Here is a 20650-nt window from a genome sequence, read left to right as displayed (position 1 = left end):
ACTAAATAATTACAAAGTAATAGACAAAAAAAAAATAAATAAAAAAAAATAAAAAAAAAACCTGCATACTGAAATGTGGAATATTTCCAATAAATACTTTGGATATAAAATGTGATATTTATTGTTAGCTAGCTTATCAAATGTGTTTCAGCAGCATTACATCGGAACATATATTACTTTTATAAAAACCTTGCAGAAGACACCTGGGAAGAGTGTGTTTAAAATAAGTTTGTAATGAGTAAATAAATGCGCATGCGCCATATTTAGACTTGTTATGCGGAACGATTTTGGAGACGGACCAAAGGAGACGGAACTTCCGCAGAAGGGGAGGAGCCAGAGCCAAAACACGAACATTATTAATGATATCATTATATTGTAAGTACACGCGCTTGTAAGGTGGTCTCTATTTTCAGTTGCTTTGATGTACCATAAAGAATTTGTGAAACAATTAAAGGTATGAAATTAACTAACATTTTGTTCAATTAAATCCAGGGTGACTAAAGATTGAAGAGATTTTGTAAAAAAAAAAAAAAATATATATATATATATATATATATATATATATATATATATATATATATAAATAGTGTGGTGTCCGCTCTACGTGAAGTAAACATGGTTAAATGATGCAATATATATATATATATATATATATATATATATATATATATATATATATATATATAACAATAACTCAGAAAAACGGCTTTATTTCTTGTTGGAAAATGTTCAACGTGTACTGAAATCATCAGTACACGACGAATCACTAACTGAGCTTATGTAACTTGAACAAGGCAGGCGAGTATTTCTTTTACGCATTACAGTAATAATAATCTTTTTATGTGCTACCTGCTCATAGTTTATCTCTCTCTTTGTTGTTTCAGTCTAAAATTGCAGCGAAAGTGTTGCCATGGAAGTCTTGCCTTGTGAGGAGGTGCAGCGTGCTCTTGGTGTTAAGGCAGAGTTCGCATTCCGCACTCTGTAAGTGCACCCCCTCTTGTGTTTACATTAATTTGTATTATTTGTAGAATAGTTGTGCAACTAATATTTTTTTATTGCAAGTTGCTTTATAGGTATTGCTTTGATAACAGAGAATTTCCATCTGTTGACCAGTTATTTGCATAAAACTAAAACATGACAATCATTTTCATTTTCTGGGAAATAAGTTGACTTTCAAGATATTCAAAGTGCAGAATATTTTAGGTGAATTGTTTAAATAAAGGGGAATTGTGCAAGATATACACTAAAATCATTAAACAAGAGGAAATGTTCACACTCTTACCAAAACTAACCCAGTTTATTACATTTCTCTGTTCATGGTAACCAAACCTTTATCTTAAAGGGTATATTTAACCCCAAAATAAAACTTCTGTCATAATTGACTCACCCTCATGTCATTCGAAACTCATATGGGTTGCTTTCTTCCATAGAACGCAAAAGGAGATTTAAGGCAGAATCGGGGACGAAAAACTAAGTACTTTTCATTTTGGTTTGTTCTGAGCTGAAACCGTATTTTTTCGTTTCGGTTCAGGTGTTCCGCAGCCTCCTTTCCAATTGGTAACCGGTTGGAACAAAATAAAAGAACGGTTGATAACGTTCTATTTAAAATGACAATAGGCCCACTCTGTGCTAAGGGTGGGTGATATACCAGTTGCAGTTTTGTAAAATAAAGCAAATAGCCTCACCCAAAATAAGTGAAAATGTTAGCAATTATTATTTTTTTTTTCATGTGGGAGAATTATCAGCAAAGAAATCATAGCTAGCATAGTATACAGTAGCATATAAAAAATAAAGTATTTTCATTAAATGTATTCTTAATATTAAATATATCCCCAAAATATTTGACCATCTAAAATCAATTAATAGCCTATCTCTCACTCCTGCGTATACACACAGACACTGCATGGGCATGTTTGGAATAAATGTCCTCTTATGAGAATTATTTTATTTTAATTATTTAATAATTGTTTACTTTTTTAAATTATTTGTTTTAATTACATATCTGCCTCTTGTTTAGAACCCGGCAGCATCAAATCTGTATTAATGCATCATATCTAACAATAATTCAGTGAAGACTAGGAAACAACTGAGAAATTTAATTTTTTACCTTTATATTTTTCCTTTCATCTGGATTAATCATGCATGTATATGTAGTTATTATATATAGTTGTCTAAAAGGTCTTTAGCATATCACTGAATGCTATATCCACAATGTGCAATTAGGTAAAGAAATGTGTGATGCAGCAGTTTCATTTAAAATCAAAGCACAAAATTATCATGTTCTACTAAAACGAGTGAAGCCCCATTTTTTTGGGCAACAGGAAGTAGTGTAATTCCAAAAATTTACTGTGATAAACACTTTGGTGTCATTTTAAACCTTTAGCCTCAGGTATCTTTCACTTTAATTGTTTGGAAAAACATGTAATGAAATTGAATGATGACTGAGGCTGTCAGTCACCAACATTCTGCTTAACATCTTCTATGTTCAGTGGAAGTAAGTCATTCAAGTTTGGAACAAAATAAAGGTCAGTAAGTGATGACAAAACTTTCATTTTTGGGTGAACTATAAATTAAAACAAATTATGTCTTGCCTATTGTTTACTTATGCTTAGGTAAACATCATTTCGAGTGTGTTGTCATTTTGGACATGTCAGCTGTTGCCTTTAACCATAACAATATATTGGTGCTCTTTTCTTAAATGTACACTGTAGAAAAAAACAAACAAAAAAACATTGTATTTCCACTGAATTGTTAATCCCTGTTTTTAGGGGCATGACAGCAGCATCATCTCTCAATATTATAGTTTCTTAGAAGAATTCAGTGATGAAAATGATTCCATATTGTCAATGGCTGTTACAAGTGAAGACAACTGTGTGTGCTGTGTATGTGGACAGAACTTCCCTTTCCTGGATAACCTGATAGAACACTTTAACTCACACAAAACTGAGGTGCGTTGTCACCTATGTCAAGCGAAGTTTAACAGTGTTATGCCGCTAGCGTTACACTTAAAGGATGCGCATCGAAATCAACATCTCTGTAAAATCTGCGGAGTCCTCATTAAGTGCACATGGCATTTGAATGAACATTTGGAGAAGCATCTTCAAGAAGTAATGGAGAAACCAGAGGTTGAAAAGGACATGGAGCCGACAGAGCTTAAACCTGTTGTTAAAACCGAAAAAATCAAAATTAAAGAGACCATAAGCAAGAATGATTTGAGCAGAGGGCTCTTGATGGATCATACATATTGTGCCTCAGTACATTCCATTGTACCCCTCAGACTAAATGCTATAGATCACACTTACTGTGGCATCCGGAATTGCATTGACAGTTATGCAAACACCATAAATAAAGGCTCACACTTTGCCAATATTAAAACAGAGAATGAAAGATTACCTCCAGACTATTTACCTGAGTGTTCTCAGCAGAGTAAAGCCAACATTGTTATGCTTCAACCAAGATCTCAGAGAGGAGAGATGAGTGGCTCATCTATAACATCAAATCAGGATGTGAAGGTAGAAAATGACAATGAGGATGGTTTTGTGGAATGTGAACCTTACAAGGGAGAATTTGAGATGACAGAAGATGAAGAAAGTACTGAGACCAATAACGATGAAGACAGTGATTCTCTTCCTGCTGGCGATACAGAATACAGCCATGGTGAAGACATTAGTGCTGACATGCAATATTCTGCAGGTATCGACAATGATGAATCAATTAAGAAAAGATTTCATGCAAATCACAGTATGGATACAGAGTCAATTACGTCTACAGGAAAGGTTGGGATGCAGGCTGATTCACCCATCAGTATGGTGAACACAGAGAATTGCAAAAGTAAGCCAACCTTTGCTTGTTGTCTCTGCCAGGTGGTATGTGAGAATGAGAATTTACTGCTGAAACACACAGCTGAAGATCATCCTTCAACTATTTATATCTGTGCACATTGCCTCAACATATTCTCCAAAGAGGACGCTTTCAGAAATCATGTCTGCAGCAGACCTACAGGCTACATGAGCTTTTTACCAGCCACCCCAGTAACCCTGGTACCTGTTTTGCCTTTATCTGATCCAACAAAGCAACACTCCACCAATCATAGCAGTCAGAGACTACTTCCCACCCCAATCCTGGGCACTAACTATAACACAGTTAAAATTATAACATCATCTAAGACTTTTGATAAAGTATCCAAGACCCCATTACCTAATCAGTGTGATCCTCCTCTATCCTTGACCACCTTGAAGTCAACCAATGCTCACTCTTCACTGCAAATCTCACAATTTCACAATTATACAAACACCATTAATCAAGGCTTAAACTTGCCCAAAATTAAAACAGTGAATGAAACATTACCTCTAGACTCTTTACATGAGAGTGAAGCCAACACTTCTACGCTTTACCCAGGAACTTGGAGAGTAGAGAAGAGTGGCTTATCCATAATGTCAAATCAGGATGTGAAGGTAGAGAATGACAATGAGGATGGTCCTGTGGAATGTGGACCTTATGAGGAGGTGGTGGTAAAAGGGGAATTTGAGATGACAGAGGGTGAAGAAAGTACTGAGAGTGGTACTGGGGAAGACAGTGACTCTTTACTCCCTGGTAATACAGTATGCAACCCTGGTGAATACCTTAGTTCTGACTCACAAAATTCCATAGGTCCCGACAGTGAGGAATCAATAAATAAAAGATCTCATGCAAATCACAGAATGAATCCAGAGTCGCTTACATCTACTGGGAAAGTTGGTTTTCAGGTTGATTCTTCTATTTTCTGCAATGGCAAATTAGTCAGTACAGAGAAGCACACTGAAGATTGCAAAAATATGCCAACTTTCGCTTGCTGTTTCTGCCAGGTTATATGTGAGAATGAGGGTGTATTGCTGAAACACACAGCTGAATATCATCCCGCAGTTACATTACTCTGTGCATACTGCCTCAACATATTCTCCAAAGAAGTCACTTTCAGAAATCATGTCTGCAGCAGACCTACAGGACAGACAAGCTTTTTACCAGCCACCCCATTAACCCCGGTACCTGTTGTGCCTTTATTTGATCCTGCAAAGCCACACTCCACCAATCCCAGCAGTCAGAGACTACTTCCCACCCCCATCCTGGGCACTAAATGTAACACAATTCAAATGATCACATTATCTAAGACTTTTGATAAAGTATCAAATACCCTATTACCTAATCAGTGTGATCCTCCTCTGTCCTTGCTCACCGTGAAGTCAACCAATGCACCCTCTTCACTGCAAATCTCACAATTTCACAATTATACAAACACCATCAATCAAGGCTTAAACTTGCCCAAAATTAAAACAGAGAACAAACGATTACCTTTAGACTCTTTACCTGAGAGTGAAGCCAACATTTTTACGCATCACCCAGTAACTTGGAGAGTAGAGAAGAGTGGCTCATCCATAATGTCAAATCAGGATGTGAAGGTAGAGAATAACAATGAGGATGGTCCTGTGGAATGTGGACCTTATGAGGAGGTGGTGGTAAAGGGGGAATTTGCAATGACAGAGGGTGAAGAAAGTACTAAAAGTGGTACTGGGGAAGACAGTGACTCTTTACTCCCTGGTAATACAGTATGCAACCCTGGTGAAGACCTTAGTTCTGATTCACAAAATTCCATTGGTCCCGACAATGAGGAATCAATAAAGAAAAGATCTCATGCAAATCACAGAGTAAATCCAGAGTCACTTACGTCTACTGGGAAAGTTGGTTTTCAGGTTGATTCTTCTATTTTCTGCAATGGCAAACTAGTCAGTACAGAGAAGCACACTGAGGATTGCAAAAATATGCCAACTTTCGCTTGCTGTCTCTGCCAGGTGATATGTGAGAATGAGGGTGTTTTGCTGAAACACACAACTGAATATCATCCCGCAGCCACATTACTCTGTGCATACTGCCTTAAGATATTCTCCAAAGAGGACACTTTCAGAAATCATGTCTGCAGCAGACCTACAAGCCACACAAGCATTTTACCAGCCACCCCAGTAACCCCGGTACCTGTTGTGCCTTTATCTGATCCTGCAAAGCCAAACTCCAGCAATCGCAGCAGTCAGAGACTACTTCCCACCCCCATCCTGGGTTCTAACTGTAACACAGTTAAAATGATCACATTATCTAAGACGTTTGATAAAGTATCAAATACCCCATTACCTAATCAGTGTGATCCACCTTTGTCCTTGCCCACCTTGAAGTCAACCAATGCTCACTCTTCACTGCAAATCTCACAATTTAACAATTATACAAACACCATCAATCAAGGCTTATACTTGCCCAAAATTAAAACAGAGAACAAAAGATTATCTTTAGACTCTTTACCTGAGAGTGAAGCTAACATTTTTATGCAACACCCAGTAACTTGGAGAGGGGAGAAGAGTGGCTCATCCATAATGTCAAATCAGGATGTGAAGGTAGAGAATGAAAATGAGGATGATCTTGTGGAATGTGGACCATACGAGGATGTGATGGTAGAGTGGGAATTTGAGATGACAGAGGATGAAGAAAGTACTGAGAGTGGTACTGGGGCAGACAGTGACTCTTTACCCCCTGGTAATACAGTATACAACACTGTTAAAGACCTTAGCTCTGACTCACAATATTCCACAAGTCCCGATAATGAGGAATCAATAAAGAAAAGATCTCATACAAATCAGAGTATGAATCCAGAGTCACTTACGTCTACTGGGAAAGTTGGTTTTCAGGTTGATTCTTCTATTTGCTGTAATGGCAAATTAGTCAGTTTGGGGAAACACACTGAGGATTGCAAAAATAAGCCAACTTTCGCTTGCTGTCTCTGCCAAGTAGTATGTGAGAATGAGGGTTTACTGCTGAAACACACAGCTGAATATCATCCTGCAGCTACATTACTCTGTGCATACTGCCTCAACATATTCTCCAAAGAGGATGCTTTCAGAAATCATGTCTGCAGCAGACCTACAGGCTACATGAGCTTTTTACCAGCCACCCCAGTTACCCCGGTACCTTTTGTGCCGTTATCTGATGCTGCCAAGCCACACTTCACCTATCGCAGCATTCAGAGAATACGTCCCACCCCCATCTTGGGCAGTGCCCCAACACAGGCCAAGGTAGTGAGGGAAATTTCTCCTTTGTACCCTGCTAAGTTTACTCCACATGGTGTGGCTGTGCCACGAAGTCTTGTCAGGCCCCCTTGCCCTCCTGGTTCTTCTGTTTTTGGCCCTGATGTTCCTGTCTGTTCACCCTCTGTAGTGCGTCCAACCAATCCTTCCCTGTCCAACCAATCCAAGATGATCCTTCAAATTCCAACACCTTCCAATCCATCTCTTCCAACTAAAGGTTTTGTATACTTTTCACCCACTGTGAATTTCTCTGCACCCATTGTAGTACAAGCCAACAGAAATAAGCTAAGACTCTCTCCAAAACAAACACCTGCAGCTAATGTTAGACCTCTTCAGTTACCTGCAAAACCCCCAGTGTCCTGTCCTACCTTGGTAAGTGGCATCGGCCAGAACAACCAGCCTCAGGCTTCTACGCAGACATCTCCTGTTCAGATTCCTACATCAGGCCCACTTGAAATAGTGGCCATGTTTTTAAACAAAAGCAAGGATTTAGCTCAGAAGAAGCAACTCCACCAGAGCTGGCGCTCTAAGACCATCTTTCCCTGCCGTCACTGTGGTGCTATCTCAAGACAACTCTCACTCAGGGTACGCCATCGCTATCTACATCAAGGGTCACGGTTATACATATGTCAGTGTGGGAAGTCATTTCAAAGGCAGCTGCATTTGCTGAGGCACCAGGTACAACATGCAGAGTCTGTTCTATTTGTTTGTGCACGGTGTGGAAATACATTTGAAGGGGCACATAAATTGTCTTGGCACAAGCAAAGGTTACATCGAAAACATAAAACATCAAATGGCAGACAGTATGCTAAGAAAAAATGCATAGCAGCCTTTGACTGTATCTGTGGCCAGGTGTTTTCAAGGCCCTCCGCTCTACTGTGGCATATGCTTAAAAATGCTAAACCCTTGAAACACAAAAATGACAGTGGGCTGAATGAACCTGTCTCTGCTGTTTGAACATTTGTAAATGTGACCTTCTGGAGGTTAATATATTTCTGTATACCAGTGAGATCTCACCTGTTTGAAGCAAAGCTCAACCATCAACTGCTCTCTTTGGAGTGACAAATTAAATAATCAAATATAATTTATATTTTGTCTCTTTATGATAAATATTTCTGTAATACTAGATCTTTATACAATGTTTACATTACGTGTTCATGGTGGTGGAGCTGATACAGCTTTTTTGTAGGTATTTGATAGATTTAAAAGAAAAGAGGATGAAGGCCAAATCCATAATGTCATAAATAGTGACACTTATCTCCAAAGATAAGATGTGTTGGAAAAGTAATGGACACTGTCCCCATATACATTGGAGCGCTTGTATTTTGTATAAGACTACTGTTAATGGTCTATTAGCTCAAGCGGTTGTGGAGACTGATGTAACATAAATCTACATATTGTAGAAATATATCTTTTTTCTCTATCTCTGTTATAAGTTAGGAGATATATGCTACTACTTGAAGAATGGGCTCACTAATGAGTATTTTAGGCAAGCTCTCATTTATTAATGATGACCAACTGAAAAACATAACGTAATGTGTTTTGAGTTTTATCATTTCTGTGACTAAATAACTGTTATAGTTCCGTTATTAAAGGGTTTTGTGTTCTACACCAATGATTGATTCTAATCAATTTGTAATAAAAGCGATTAATATACAAAGAATGTACATAGAGAAATTCAACCCCTGCTGTGTTTTTGAGGCTTATATAGTTGGGGAAACATGAAGTTATTAACATGAGATGGCTTTTTTAAAATGTGCAAAAATAATGCTGTAAACCCAGTTATTTTTATGTAGATGTAACAACACAACATGCAAAACTAAATTCCTGATTAACTTATTTTTGGTCCAAAAGCAATAAACACATACTTCGATGTGTTTGTTTTTAGTTTGTTTATTTATATATATATATATATATATATATATATATATATATATATATATATATATATATATAAAATGTTTTGTCAAATAATAAGTCAGGTGCCATTAATATGTTCCACTGATAGCTTTCCTCATGCCAGCAAATTTAAATGTGTGAAGACAGCAGTAAAGCTGACATTTCTGTTTTTTGCTCCAGTTAGAAAAAGCAAGTCTGTTCAGTTCATTCTCATTGTCCTCATATATTCATTAGGAATTCAGTATCTTTTGAAAACTGAGCTCCAAAGCCAAGCTGCTGAATAATATATTCTAAATAATATAGGACTACAGCATAGTTTTCTATAGGAATTATGGCCAAACATGCGTGATTAATATTTTTCCACCAGGGGGAGATACCTACAAACAACAGAACACAATCAACCTCTTCTCTCAGAGAACTGACAGCTCTTAACGAACTTAAATATACAGGGTCAGGCTATAAAGCTTTTTTCGCTACAGTAACATTCTGAAGACCATAATGCATGAAACCCTTTCATGGTGTAATTAAACTTTCCACATGCTGTCATTCAGCGGATGCCAGGTTAAAGGGCTGATGGAAATTAAAGTAATTCCCAGTTTTTTTTGTTTTTTTTATTATTATTATTTTTCTTTGGGTGCAAGTGGTTCTGCCTGAATTAGGGTCTTTTAAAAATTATACAATGAAGAGCAAAGAGCAATAGTCTGGCCTATCCTTGACACCTAACTATAATTTAACTTGCCTTTGAAAAAGTTGACAAAGTTAGGGAGATCTTCAAAAATGTCTCATTCTCTGGTTATATGCACATTAAAATGTAACCGTTGTTCCATGTCATTTTGCATCAGGGAACATACTGTTCAGAATAGATTAGAGACATAAAGGAAGGGACACATAAAATTATAATCAGGCTGCTCAGTATGATTTCTACTTTGAATATCTGAGATGAACATCTGAACCCCAGGTACATTCTTGAGCTTGAAGAGGAGTAACTTCCACAAAGTCACATAAAGAAACATTTTACTTTGTTAAAAAAAAAAAAAGATTAAGTGACTTCACATACTACACAGAGCTGTGCAAACCTGTGTTTTACAAGAAAACTGTATTTGTCCCTTAGTGTAATACCAGAAGCTCAAAACATTTTATCAATACATACAAAATAGTATCAGTAATAGTATCAATTATGAACTGAAACTCTACAAAAATCCCAAATGTTAAAAGCAACCAAAGGTCAAGCCCAAGTTTCCCATTTGCAACACAAACATCACCATCATAAATACACATGAATTGTCCTTGTTCCAGAACTTTTGTAATTCATTTTGTCACAAACAAACAAGGAGTACTCTGTGGTTGTTGCTGTAAAAAAAAAAAAAAAAAAAAAAAAGTTCAAAATAAAAGTCCTCCATTAGGTCAGAGCACCAGGTGGTCTGTGCAGTTTTAATTTGGAGAGCACTCAGAGGATGAAGAATAAAGTGGCCTTCATTATGGGTTTCAAAGAGTTGTCACAGGTCACCTGTTCAGAGAAACAGTTATATAGACTTCACCCCATAAACCTAAAGTTTTGGATAAACCAAGGATGTAACCAAATTTTCAGGGTAGGGGCCAAATATAAAAGTTTAAGAACTGGTCATTGAAAACCCCATATTTTACTACAACTGTTTTGAACACTGGAGGGGACATATCACCTGTGGTCCAGTCTGCGGTGATGTAGCGCCTGGGTAAGTAACTCTGAGGTTCTCTGAAAGGAGCGGCTCAGGTCGTCAAGCTTCTGCTCCATGGAGATGATTCTCTGCTCAAGCTCATGATAAGAGCTGTTCCAGTTTGCACTTAGATCACACATGATCATCTGCATCTGTTTGTGGAAACATGTGGGAAAGGACCTGGCTTACGGTTGTGATATTGAAAAAATTAAAATATGTACCTCAGTGTTACAGGCAAGTTTAAAAAAAAAAAAAAAAAAAAAAGATTTTAGCACTAACTAAGCATATCAGTAAAATCAGGAACAACAGTCATTTGTAAGAGCTTTGGTTAAAGGCAGTAAAGTTTGTTACAGTGCCCCCAAATATTTGGACGGTATAGCCACTTTTAAAATGTATGAAGTTCATTGCATTAGATTAAAAAAAATATTGAAGTGGCATCTGCAAAGTAATTATGCTTCATTTTTTTAGGACAAACTTCCCTTTTCTTAGCCATTTTGCAGTTACTTTTAAACTATTGGTCTCAGGTAATTTATTAAATCAATTCTACTAAAGTACAAAACAGGTGTCCTCGCAGAGTAACCGTGTAATTCATCACATGTATAGACATGATCTGTAAAGTTTGAAAACCATGTATCCAAATACTTTTTTCATAATTTTAAACAGTAAATCTATTGTATTATAATTAATTAATTTATAATAAAATCTAACAAATGTATTTTTGATATGTTTTTTTACTTGAAAAGTGTGATTATTTGATCTTTTTATATATCAAATAAGTATCACTTTTTGATATTTTATATTTGGGATAATATAGATTTTTAAGTGTGGCTTAACTTTAACTTAACTTTTTTAACATTTTGGGACCACTGTTTATGATTTGGGCATGCAATGTTTCAAGTAGGCATAGCTGAAGGCCGAAGATCTCCAAATGGGAGCGGGATCTCTGAAAGAGGGCGGGGTTACTCCAAAAGGGGGCCCCTTTTTGGAGCGCTGCCTGCAGCTATATCCTTCTCAAGTGTTTTGGACTGAGCTAGGTTTATTAAACCTAAATAAAGGTCATAAGATCATTCACATTTTACATTCCGTTTCAGGTTAATTTGTCTCTCTTTACTTTTAGATGAGGTCTCAGTGTGCAACACTGAAAGTCAGCTATGTCTAGGTCTCTTAAGGCCCTTTATTGTTTTTTTTTTTTATGTGTGTACAGCCATAAGGCAATGCCATACCTAAAGTACTCTGGTCTTTTTACAGAGATGTTAAGGGAGTTTCATAGAAAATATATATGTCTCAACACCAAGTAATAAAGAAAGTGGGCCAGACTAATGCACTAAATTATAGTATTTTTTTTTTTTTTTTTACACATTTAGCCTCTTCTTTAAATCACAGATCTAAACACCAGTGATGTACAGTATGTCTGACTCACTTTCGAGAGATCCACCATCTCACTGGCATAGTCCCTTATCTTTCTCTGCTTCAGCCGCAGGTGACGGAATCTAGTCAGAGAGAGAGTGTGGGAGATCACTTCTTTCAGCAGGTGATACATTCACATCTTCTGATACAACAATTTTTAAGGAACTCTAGGCAGTTTGGTTGCTCTGTGCTGAAGCTGTCAGTCCTATATGAAATGCATGATTTTCTGATTACTCTGTGACCTCTAGTAATGAAGGTTTATGCATTTCATTTGGGTGCAGTACATCAGTCTCTTGACATTTCTTGACGCAGAGGTTTTGCTGCAGGCCTGCTGTTTGAGTTCTCTAAAAAACTCCCAAAAAAGCAAAACCAGTTATTGTAGAGGAACCACTGATAACTGCTGAATCATGCAAAAATTACCAGAGTCATGTAGACTAAGAGCAAAAAGGGAACAGACCAAAACACATAAACCAAAATGAGCTCCTAATGGTTTGGCAGACTGCTCCCTGACATGCTGATTTAGCTGTCACTGTAGCACCCACTTTCTTTCCAGAGTATTTCTGGTGGTAAAACTGTAAAACAGGAAGTCAAAAAATCCCTCTAAAAACCATCTTACATACACACATGGAACATTTTAAGGGCCAGATTCCTGTAGTCATAAATTATGTGAAATGCAATGTAAATTCACACATCTGAGCTTCCTATTCTCTGGTCATAAAGGAACTCCAATCAAAGAGGCCAGCCAGCTGAGCGGCTCTTCCCAAACTAAGCTCCTTATCTGCAGGAAGATGGGAGTACATGTTGTAAACAATAAAGTGGTGACAACAATCAGCTATGGAGATGGGGAAACAAGTGCACTTAATACCCAGTTCCAGATGCTGGCAGCACATGGAACTGCCATTCTTGCAATGATCGCAAGATTAACAACCACAAGACCATATTTATAAGCCACTAGTGCAACCAGTGTCATCTGCTCTGACAGTCAGGTGAAGATGATGACTGTTTACTGTAATAATGTGATCTCTCTGAAACTGAAATATGGAATCAGTACAATTCCCCTTGCCTTGGGATTCAAATAATAAAATCTTCCAGGTGATTTAATTGATTAACTATTGCATGCAGTTTGCTGATTAATTCATATTATACATCAGTTAATTCCGGTCCTTTAATCTGCTTGAACAAGTGGTGTTCCAAGAGTGTTAGTAGTCAATATAATATCACTAGGGCGCTTCACTGTTTGTATAAAGGCCTGTCCACACAGAACCCGTTTTTTTAGTGTGATTGTTCGTTCCGAACAAGCTTTTAAATGGTAACAATGGATTCCTATTGCGCTATTCACAACGGGTCCGACATATCGTCCACTGACAATCTGAAGATTTTTTTTACGGAAAGTGGTCCGATTTTTCTTCTTCTTCGGTCTGCGATGAAAACTGACTGACCAATGAGATGTCTACGATGAAAACTGACTGACCAATGAGAAAATAGTTTTTTGTCATTTTCCAGAGCCGCTGCAGCTGCTTAATCCAGCACGTCGGTGGCGCTCATCAACTGGCAAACACAGGCATTGACGTTCAGCTGATACACACCACGAAAATTATATACTTAAAAATAAATAGTTGCAGTTCATGAACCCTTGGTACTGCAAACATAAACCCGGTCTGTTTTTGAAAGTTTGCTTATGGTGTTTTGTCTTAATGTACATAATTAACATGTATATCAATGTCCCTGTTTATTCTCATGGCATTAAAAATAGCAGCAAGGTTCGGCAAGTTCGTTTGCACAAAGCTCGTATTAAAACATCGCATAAAAAGATTCTTTACATGCAATGTTTTAGACAAACAAATTGCAGAACCACACTGCAATTTTTCTTGCAAGGACAATATAACAAAGTATTGCAATAATTTAAATAAAGAAAAGACAGTGAGCAGTGTTTTCTTTTATATTATTTTTAATATATGCATCATATTTTATACAGTACCTGTTATTCAAAATGTACATTATTCCATGTGTATTTATATCACTGTACCTTGTGTTATATTATCCAGGCATTATAAAAAGTGAAGTTGAGTTCGGGAGTCTGGAATACAGACCTACTTAGCAAAACACATGTGCAAATAAATCTGAAACAGCGCACTTTACTCATCTCACTCACATAAAAAACACAGATTATGTACTTCTCAATGAAACGTGCCAAAGTAGGTAAATAAATGCTTTAACAGCATTCAGAATATTAATCTCTAACAGCTGAAGGGTGCGGACAGGAGACTGTTATATTACTACTATACAGGAGTGAAATAGTTTTTAGTTTCATTTTTTTATGGACTCGTGTGAATAGACTTTCCGTCAGCCGTACGTCTCGCAAAATCGTCACGAATTTGGTGTGAACAGGCTTTAAATCTGTAATCACAACATTTCAGACAGACGGTCAGTCTGTTCTTTCAGCTTTTTGTTTGGAACTATTTTTTATTAGCTGAGCAAAAAGAGACATAAATAGTCTGGTCATATTACACCTAAAATGTAAGTTACTTGATATTAACTTGTTGTTTGTAAAAGTGTTGTATAAGACTAATATCACACTCACAATCATGCTGTTGTACTGTATATCATGGCTGTGATTTGACTGTAGGCATGAGATGGCTGATCAATAACCACTAATTGTAAAAGACATGGCTTTGATAAGATACTTGAGGTATGTATACAAGCATATATCTGATCATATTCTTTTAATAATTTAAATAAATGGGCACGTATTTGAAATGTAAAAAAAAAAAAATTTTATGACATGCAACCATAGGTGAATTACAGACTGGGACAGTGGGGTGCCCATTGCCCAGGGGCCCTTGACTACCAGGGGCCCAGGGGGGCACTGGGCTGCAAGGTCTCGTGGCCCATCAACTTTGAAAACAAATGTTTGTATATGCTTAAATATGTGGGCCCCACAGCTTATACAAGGGCTCCTCAACAGGGCCCTGTGACTATGAGGGCCCCCAGCCCTCTTATAGGACACTTTTGCCTTCCTGTTTCTAATAAAAAATTTTGAGCCACTCTTTAATTTTATAATGCTGCCTGGTTGAAGTTTCCATGCTCTTCTGGGAGTAGAAGACCTTGTAAAAATTATTTCCAAAATAGCTACCTTCATATTTTAATGCACTCATCTTTTTTATGTGAAATCTTTGCTGATTTTGCTAAAGTAAAATTAACAATAACATTTATCTTGTTACTGATATTTCAAAATTAGTATTTACTGAATTCAAGCAACATGTGCTTAAAATTGAATTATTTTATAGAAAAATAGGTTTAAACACGTTTAAAAAATATAATTTTCTGACTATTATTTCATATGTTAGGCTGTATATGGTTAAGCATTTTTCTTTGTATAAAAGGGCTGTCAAACCAAAATGTTTATTATACTATTCATTGCTATAACTGCATGTTTGCCCTACATTACAAAAACTTGGTTTAGGTGGTTGGGAAAAGAAAATATTGATATTTACTTTGTGTGGTTCAAAAGTACTGATTAAACTAGATCCGTAAAGTTTATTGAGACGTACTATAATGTTAGTCGGACAAAACTGAACGTTTAAAATAGTTTTAAATGCTTGAAGTTAGAAATTGTTTACAGGTTTAACAGAAAGAAAGAAAGAAAGAAAGAAAGAAAGAAAGAAAAAAGTTTTGACAGATGAAGTTTGAAATTACGAACATACCAAAACAGACTCGTAGCTCATTTAAATATTCTGTCAATGTTGTGTAGTCTAGGGGATTTTTGGAGGCTTAAATTATGCCTTAGCAGGGCTTTTTTGATGGAAGAATAATAATGGTAGCCAAGCTGTAGGGTCGTTCCAAACAGAATTTCCCAAAAACTGACCAATTTCCCTCTATTTTTGAGCCCCACACCTTTCAGCCCTTCAGAGCTCTCACAATAGAGGGTAAAGCCTTTGAAGGAAATAGGGATTAGGGATGATCACTTCTGAATGGAATGCACCCCATCATTCAGATGAGTTAGAAAAGATATAGCAGCGCGAGCCAGAACTGCCTGAACTCTTTGCCGAATTTCACCAAACCCTTGCATAAATACTGTAGGAGTCTACTGTATTTGTTAAATTCATTAATATTTAAAGTGTTTGATGAAGTTAAAATATTTCCTAATTTATTATGGCCCCTTTATCTGCATTTTGTATGCATAATTTGTAGTATTTACATTCAGTTTACATTATGTATAACAAACGTTTAAATGGTACTGTCTTTTTAAAAACAGTGGCTTTTCAGCGAACATGTTTCGGTTGAGCAGTTTCTTTACCACATCTGTGCTGTATGTTTTAATTAATCTGACCGTAAATAACAGAAAAGGTATTAAAAGAGACTTAAATCAATGAAAATCGATTGCGTAGATCTCAACTTTAAAAGATATTTGGACTGGGAGGGCCCTAAAAGAAAATTGGCACTGGGGCCCATAATCCGCCCCTGAGTGCAACCAGGGGCAGCGCCAGCAAATTTTAATTGCTTGTGCTAAAGAAGTGGTAAATCATTGACAGGGGAAGCTGAGCTTTGGTCACTCAATATGTGCAAAACTTGGCAACAGAAGTGAAATCGCTACGCTGCAGCCTCGATAAAACAGGCAACACACTTTCAGGGGTGTTTTCAGCTTTTTACAGTACTGTCTGAAGCACAGGTACAGCAAAACAGTGTACCCTTATGGGGGGTCTGGGGACATGCTCCCTCAGGCTGGGAGAAACTTTTTGCAAAAATGGCACTAAAGCATTTAATTCTGGTGACTTTAGGAGCAGCATTTTTACATTTTCACAAGTATATATCTTGTGTAGCAATTAATGTAACTACGGGCTACAAAGCACTGCTAAAAGACTTATTCACACAGCACATCCAGCACTAGTTAAAGTTTCTCAAAATCAGCTACCTTTTAAAAAAATAAAAAATAGCCTGCTTTGCAGAACCATGGTATTGTGATGGTATCACAATGGTAATTACATAGTACTCCAATGTACATGTAAAAAAACATGCAATGATACTTATTGATACCTGTTTGGTTGGAAAAATCGCTTACCTTGAGTTGTTCAAAAGCTGCACACACAGGTATTGAACTTAATAATGACATTATTCATTGCTGTCAAACAAAGGATGCACTTGCAGATTTTGATTCAAAATATCACCATCACCATATGAAAGGGGATAGCCAGAAACTGACACCTACATGTAACAAAATCGTCCGTGACTTCTCTTAAAAAACAGCTATTTTTATCATAGTAAACTCCACACATAGTTCACTCCAATAGGATTGTTGAAGATTAGTGGACATGTGGCTAATTCATTAAGTTATGTGCTGTTTCCTCACAAAAGCAGTTTATTATTCTTGTCTCTTGTCTCCTCACCAGTGAACCACCATAAGAATGTCTATGGGACCACTGCCTTATGCTTTTTTTGCTAACTATGCAGGCTCACCTTGGTAGAAGGGCTCTGGTTGTTACAAAGTGGGGTCCGGAGTTGTGAGGTTATGGGGGCTGCTCCACCATTGCTGAGAGAGGGGTGTTGTGAGACATACAGCTGGAGTGCACTTAATAAAGTTTCAACAGTTAAGTTTACCTCCTAATCTGCTCTGTGTATCATGACAGTAAATTGTTTTTTGTTCTATTTATTTCATTTCTGTTATTAGGGAGTGAGAAACGCTCCAAACGATACAGTGCGGGAGCTGTCTGAACGATTCGGACAATTTTGCTAAACCGTTTGACTTATTCTTTAAAGGGATCGACTCAAATGAGTAATTCATTCGTAAATCGAGCATCACTAGTTCTGATTCTAAACAGGCAACAGAAATAAGGGACACACGACATGATTGCTAAAATATTGTCAGGGAAAATGTTTCTTCATACAATCTTCATTCAGAGGATAATCTGCTGGCTGTTACAAGCATTTGCTGGGGGTGCTACAGGGGTGCTATGGATTTCTTGGGGAGGATGAAGCACACGCTAGCCCCTCCCTAGTGCCGCCTCTGCGTGCAACAAGACGATAAAAGGATCAATTTAACTTTACAGAGATGCTTAAACACTGGCACACACACAGATCATGTAATCTTTTTCTAGTGTGAATCTCTGCATGTATGATGTGTAATATTTGAATGCACACTGTCAGGTTAATGGATCACTCACACACGGATGGCCTCCAGCAGGCATCTCTGATGATGGCGATGTTCACCACTGTTGTCCTTGGCTTGGGTGGTGCGATGTAGCAGCCAGCATTCTCTTAACACATTGGCTGCTGCATGCCGGATCTGCGGCACAGATAACATGATTAATAAGTCACCTATTCATCATAACTGCTTGAGGATACTCTATTGACAGTCTGCCATTCCTTAAGTAAACTATTGTATGTGGGCAGTTGACACGAAATAGTTCTGGCATGTACTGCGATGTGACATGCTTAAACTATTTTAAACAGCATTTTTTTTGTTCTTCTTTTTGAAGCAATTCTTGAATTATTTTTATGGATTCAGCTTTTATGACCTCATATTAACTAAATGACTACATGAAATTGTTGAACTTTTTAAAACTTAATTTGTTGCACTGGAGGACCATTTGAAGTGGCGAAAAACTGAAAACAGTGATGTTACAGTTACAGGACCTAAGATACACACTTTTCCCTATGTATTCAAATACATTTTAATGTAAAATATTGGTGTTGATAAAAAAAAGTCCATGAACATGTTATGCATTAACTAGACTGTAAAAAGAAATTTCATTTTATCCATCTTATGGGGGTTTTTGAGTCACAGAAACCCAAAATGTGAATTACTTTGCGTCTATATAAAGACACATGTTAGACCAACAATTTTCCCCCAAATGTTGTCCCAACTAGTCTAACAGAGATGTCTGAACGAACAATTTCATATTGAACAAAGTGTCTGATTTGCGAGATCCAAACATGCATTGCACCATAATAAATTATGTGGTTTGTGTTTAGGCTTATTTTTTCTATTTGCTAACTTCATTTATGCTGTTTTGGTTGTTTTTTGTTGTTGTATGGTGATGTTAAGAGCTCATCATTTAACTTAATGAGGTTTGTTGACTGTTACCATTATTGAGGATTTTGTGTTAAGGGTTGAGGTCTATTGTGTGTCTACATCAAGAATTGTATGTACTGCCTTGCCTTACAAGACATACCTCTCTTCAGAGGCAAAGATTGCAGTTAACTTGATTTAAAAGTAATTGAAATGGTGGCAAAATGAAAGTTCTCATACTGTGAATTGATACTTGGCTGAACAAGAAATTAGTTGTCCTCTCAACCAGAATTTTTGCATTTAGTGACCAAAAAAATTCTAAAGACAGCCATTGAGAGAACTAAAAAATCTTACTGCATGTTGAGTTGAATTTTTAAGTTTACACAACAATTGCTTTTTACAGTGAAGCCATTCAAACTGTTTAGCAGATAATACTGAATTATAAATACTTAAAATAAATATTGCCCATCATATTCTGTTACTGTAAAATAATGTGTATATTACTGTCCAGCCTCATCATACAGAAATTATGTGACTGTAGCTACATTTTTGCAAAATGACATTACATGGTTCATTACACTAATCGTGGCAGTTCCAGGGCGAAATATCCACTGTGTGTTGCTAAAAGTGAGTTAAATGATTTCCCAAAAAGACTAATGCTGTCTAGTGCAATCAACTTTTAAATCACAATCTACCAACCCTAAACTTAAACCTAAACCTACACTCAAAAAATTTAACAAAATAAAAACTATTTAAAAAAATAAATAAATAAATAAAAAATATTTGAAAAAATAAATAAATTGTTTTTATTTTTATTTTTTATTTTTTTACATAGTATATTTTTGGAGTGTAACCAATAGTGTCACAAAAGCAAATGTGAGATGAAAAACACAATTGCCGAAGCAACCATGTCATTGTGTGGTGCTTCTGTGAAATATTTGGCTCACATGTTGACTAGTGTGCTCTTCAAGACTTGTACACCAGTCCTTTACATCACAAGAGCAAAGCTCTATCAGCTGAGCTACGACACAATTTGACTGCAGTCGAGCAAACTTGTAAATGTAGTTAGTTGGTTGTGTAATGCAAATGTTAAAATGTAATGCCTTACAAGTCATGTGATAGCACTGTGTGAGGAACAGGGCAAAAAATAAGTGTTTATGAAGTGATAATTTACTTGTGATTTGTGAAAAAAAGAGAATAAAATTAATTGTTATTGTAGCACCGTGTTCATTTCACCAGGAAACTGCTGCAATACATACACAAATCAAGGTGTAACATGATTCTATGAGACCAGGTTGCTACTATCATACGTTGAAAAAAAAAAATAAAAATAAAAAAGGAATGTTATGAAAGGAAAATGTAGTGGTGAAAGGCCTTGATGAGAACAAAAACGGAAAGACATAAACGGAAAAATTATTTTTATAGGTGATTTGCGGATGAGAATAGTCATCAAGTTACATGTGGACTGCAGACGTTCAAGGGCTTTCCTTTTTTATCACACATTTCTCTACTTTCTTTGATTCTATTATTGTCTCAGTGTC

The 20650-nt window shown here is 36.7% G+C and overlaps 2 protein-coding genes across 10 annotated transcripts in view; one reads left to right on the top strand and one right to left on the bottom strand.

Moving 5' to 3' along the window:
* The first annotated feature begins 74 nt into the window (after nt 1–74).
* Nucleotides 75–8187, top strand: si:dkey-79d12.4 (uncharacterized). Of its 2 annotated transcripts, none has more exons than XM_051720682.1 (3): nt 75–375; nt 885–981; nt 2769–8187. In XM_051720682.1, the coding sequence occupies exon 3, from the start codon at nt 2847–2849 to the stop codon at nt 8058–8060; it is 5214 nt and encodes a 1737-aa protein (XP_051576642.1). In that variant the 5' UTR covers nt 75–375; nt 885–981; nt 2769–2846; the 3' UTR covers nt 8061–8187. The 2 variants fall into 2 exon arrangements, with proteins under 2 accessions (XP_051576642.1, XP_051576641.1); XM_051720681.1 differs by having other exon boundaries at nt 75–454.
* An 828-nt stretch (nt 8188–9015) lies between these two features.
* LOC127453915 (intermediate conductance calcium-activated potassium channel protein 4-like) overlaps nt 9016–20650 on the bottom strand; it is a 45621-nt gene continuing 33986 nt past the window's right edge. For 3 of the 8 annotated variants that reach the window (XM_051720684.1, XM_051720690.1, XM_051720691.1), the window contains 4 exons: nt 18262–18383; nt 12117–12186; nt 10682–10848; nt 9016–10509 (listed from right to left, as the gene is read on the bottom strand). In XM_051720684.1, the coding sequence (XP_051576644.1) occupies nt 10506–10509; nt 10682–10848; nt 12117–12186; nt 18262–18383 (363 nt within the window). In that variant the 3' untranslated portion in view covers nt 9016–10505. The other 5 variants (XM_051720685.1, XM_051720686.1, XR_007899470.1 and 2 more) reach the window with 5 other exon arrangements.

The sequence above is a fragment of the Myxocyprinus asiaticus genome, chromosome 16 (assembly GCF_019703515.2).
Source record: "Myxocyprinus asiaticus isolate MX2 ecotype Aquarium Trade chromosome 16, UBuf_Myxa_2, whole genome shotgun sequence".
Classification (NCBI taxonomy): Eukaryota; Metazoa; Chordata; class Actinopteri; order Cypriniformes; family Catostomidae; genus Myxocyprinus; species Myxocyprinus asiaticus.
Note: the sequence above shows the minus strand (reverse complement) of the source record. Positions and strands in the feature narration are given on the sequence as shown.

Excerpts from the sequence above, each read along its gene's own strand:
- si:dkey-79d12.4 (XM_051720682.1), top strand. The coding sequence starts at position 2,847 with ATGGCTGTTACAAGTGAAGACAACTGTGTGTGCTGTGTATGTGGACAG.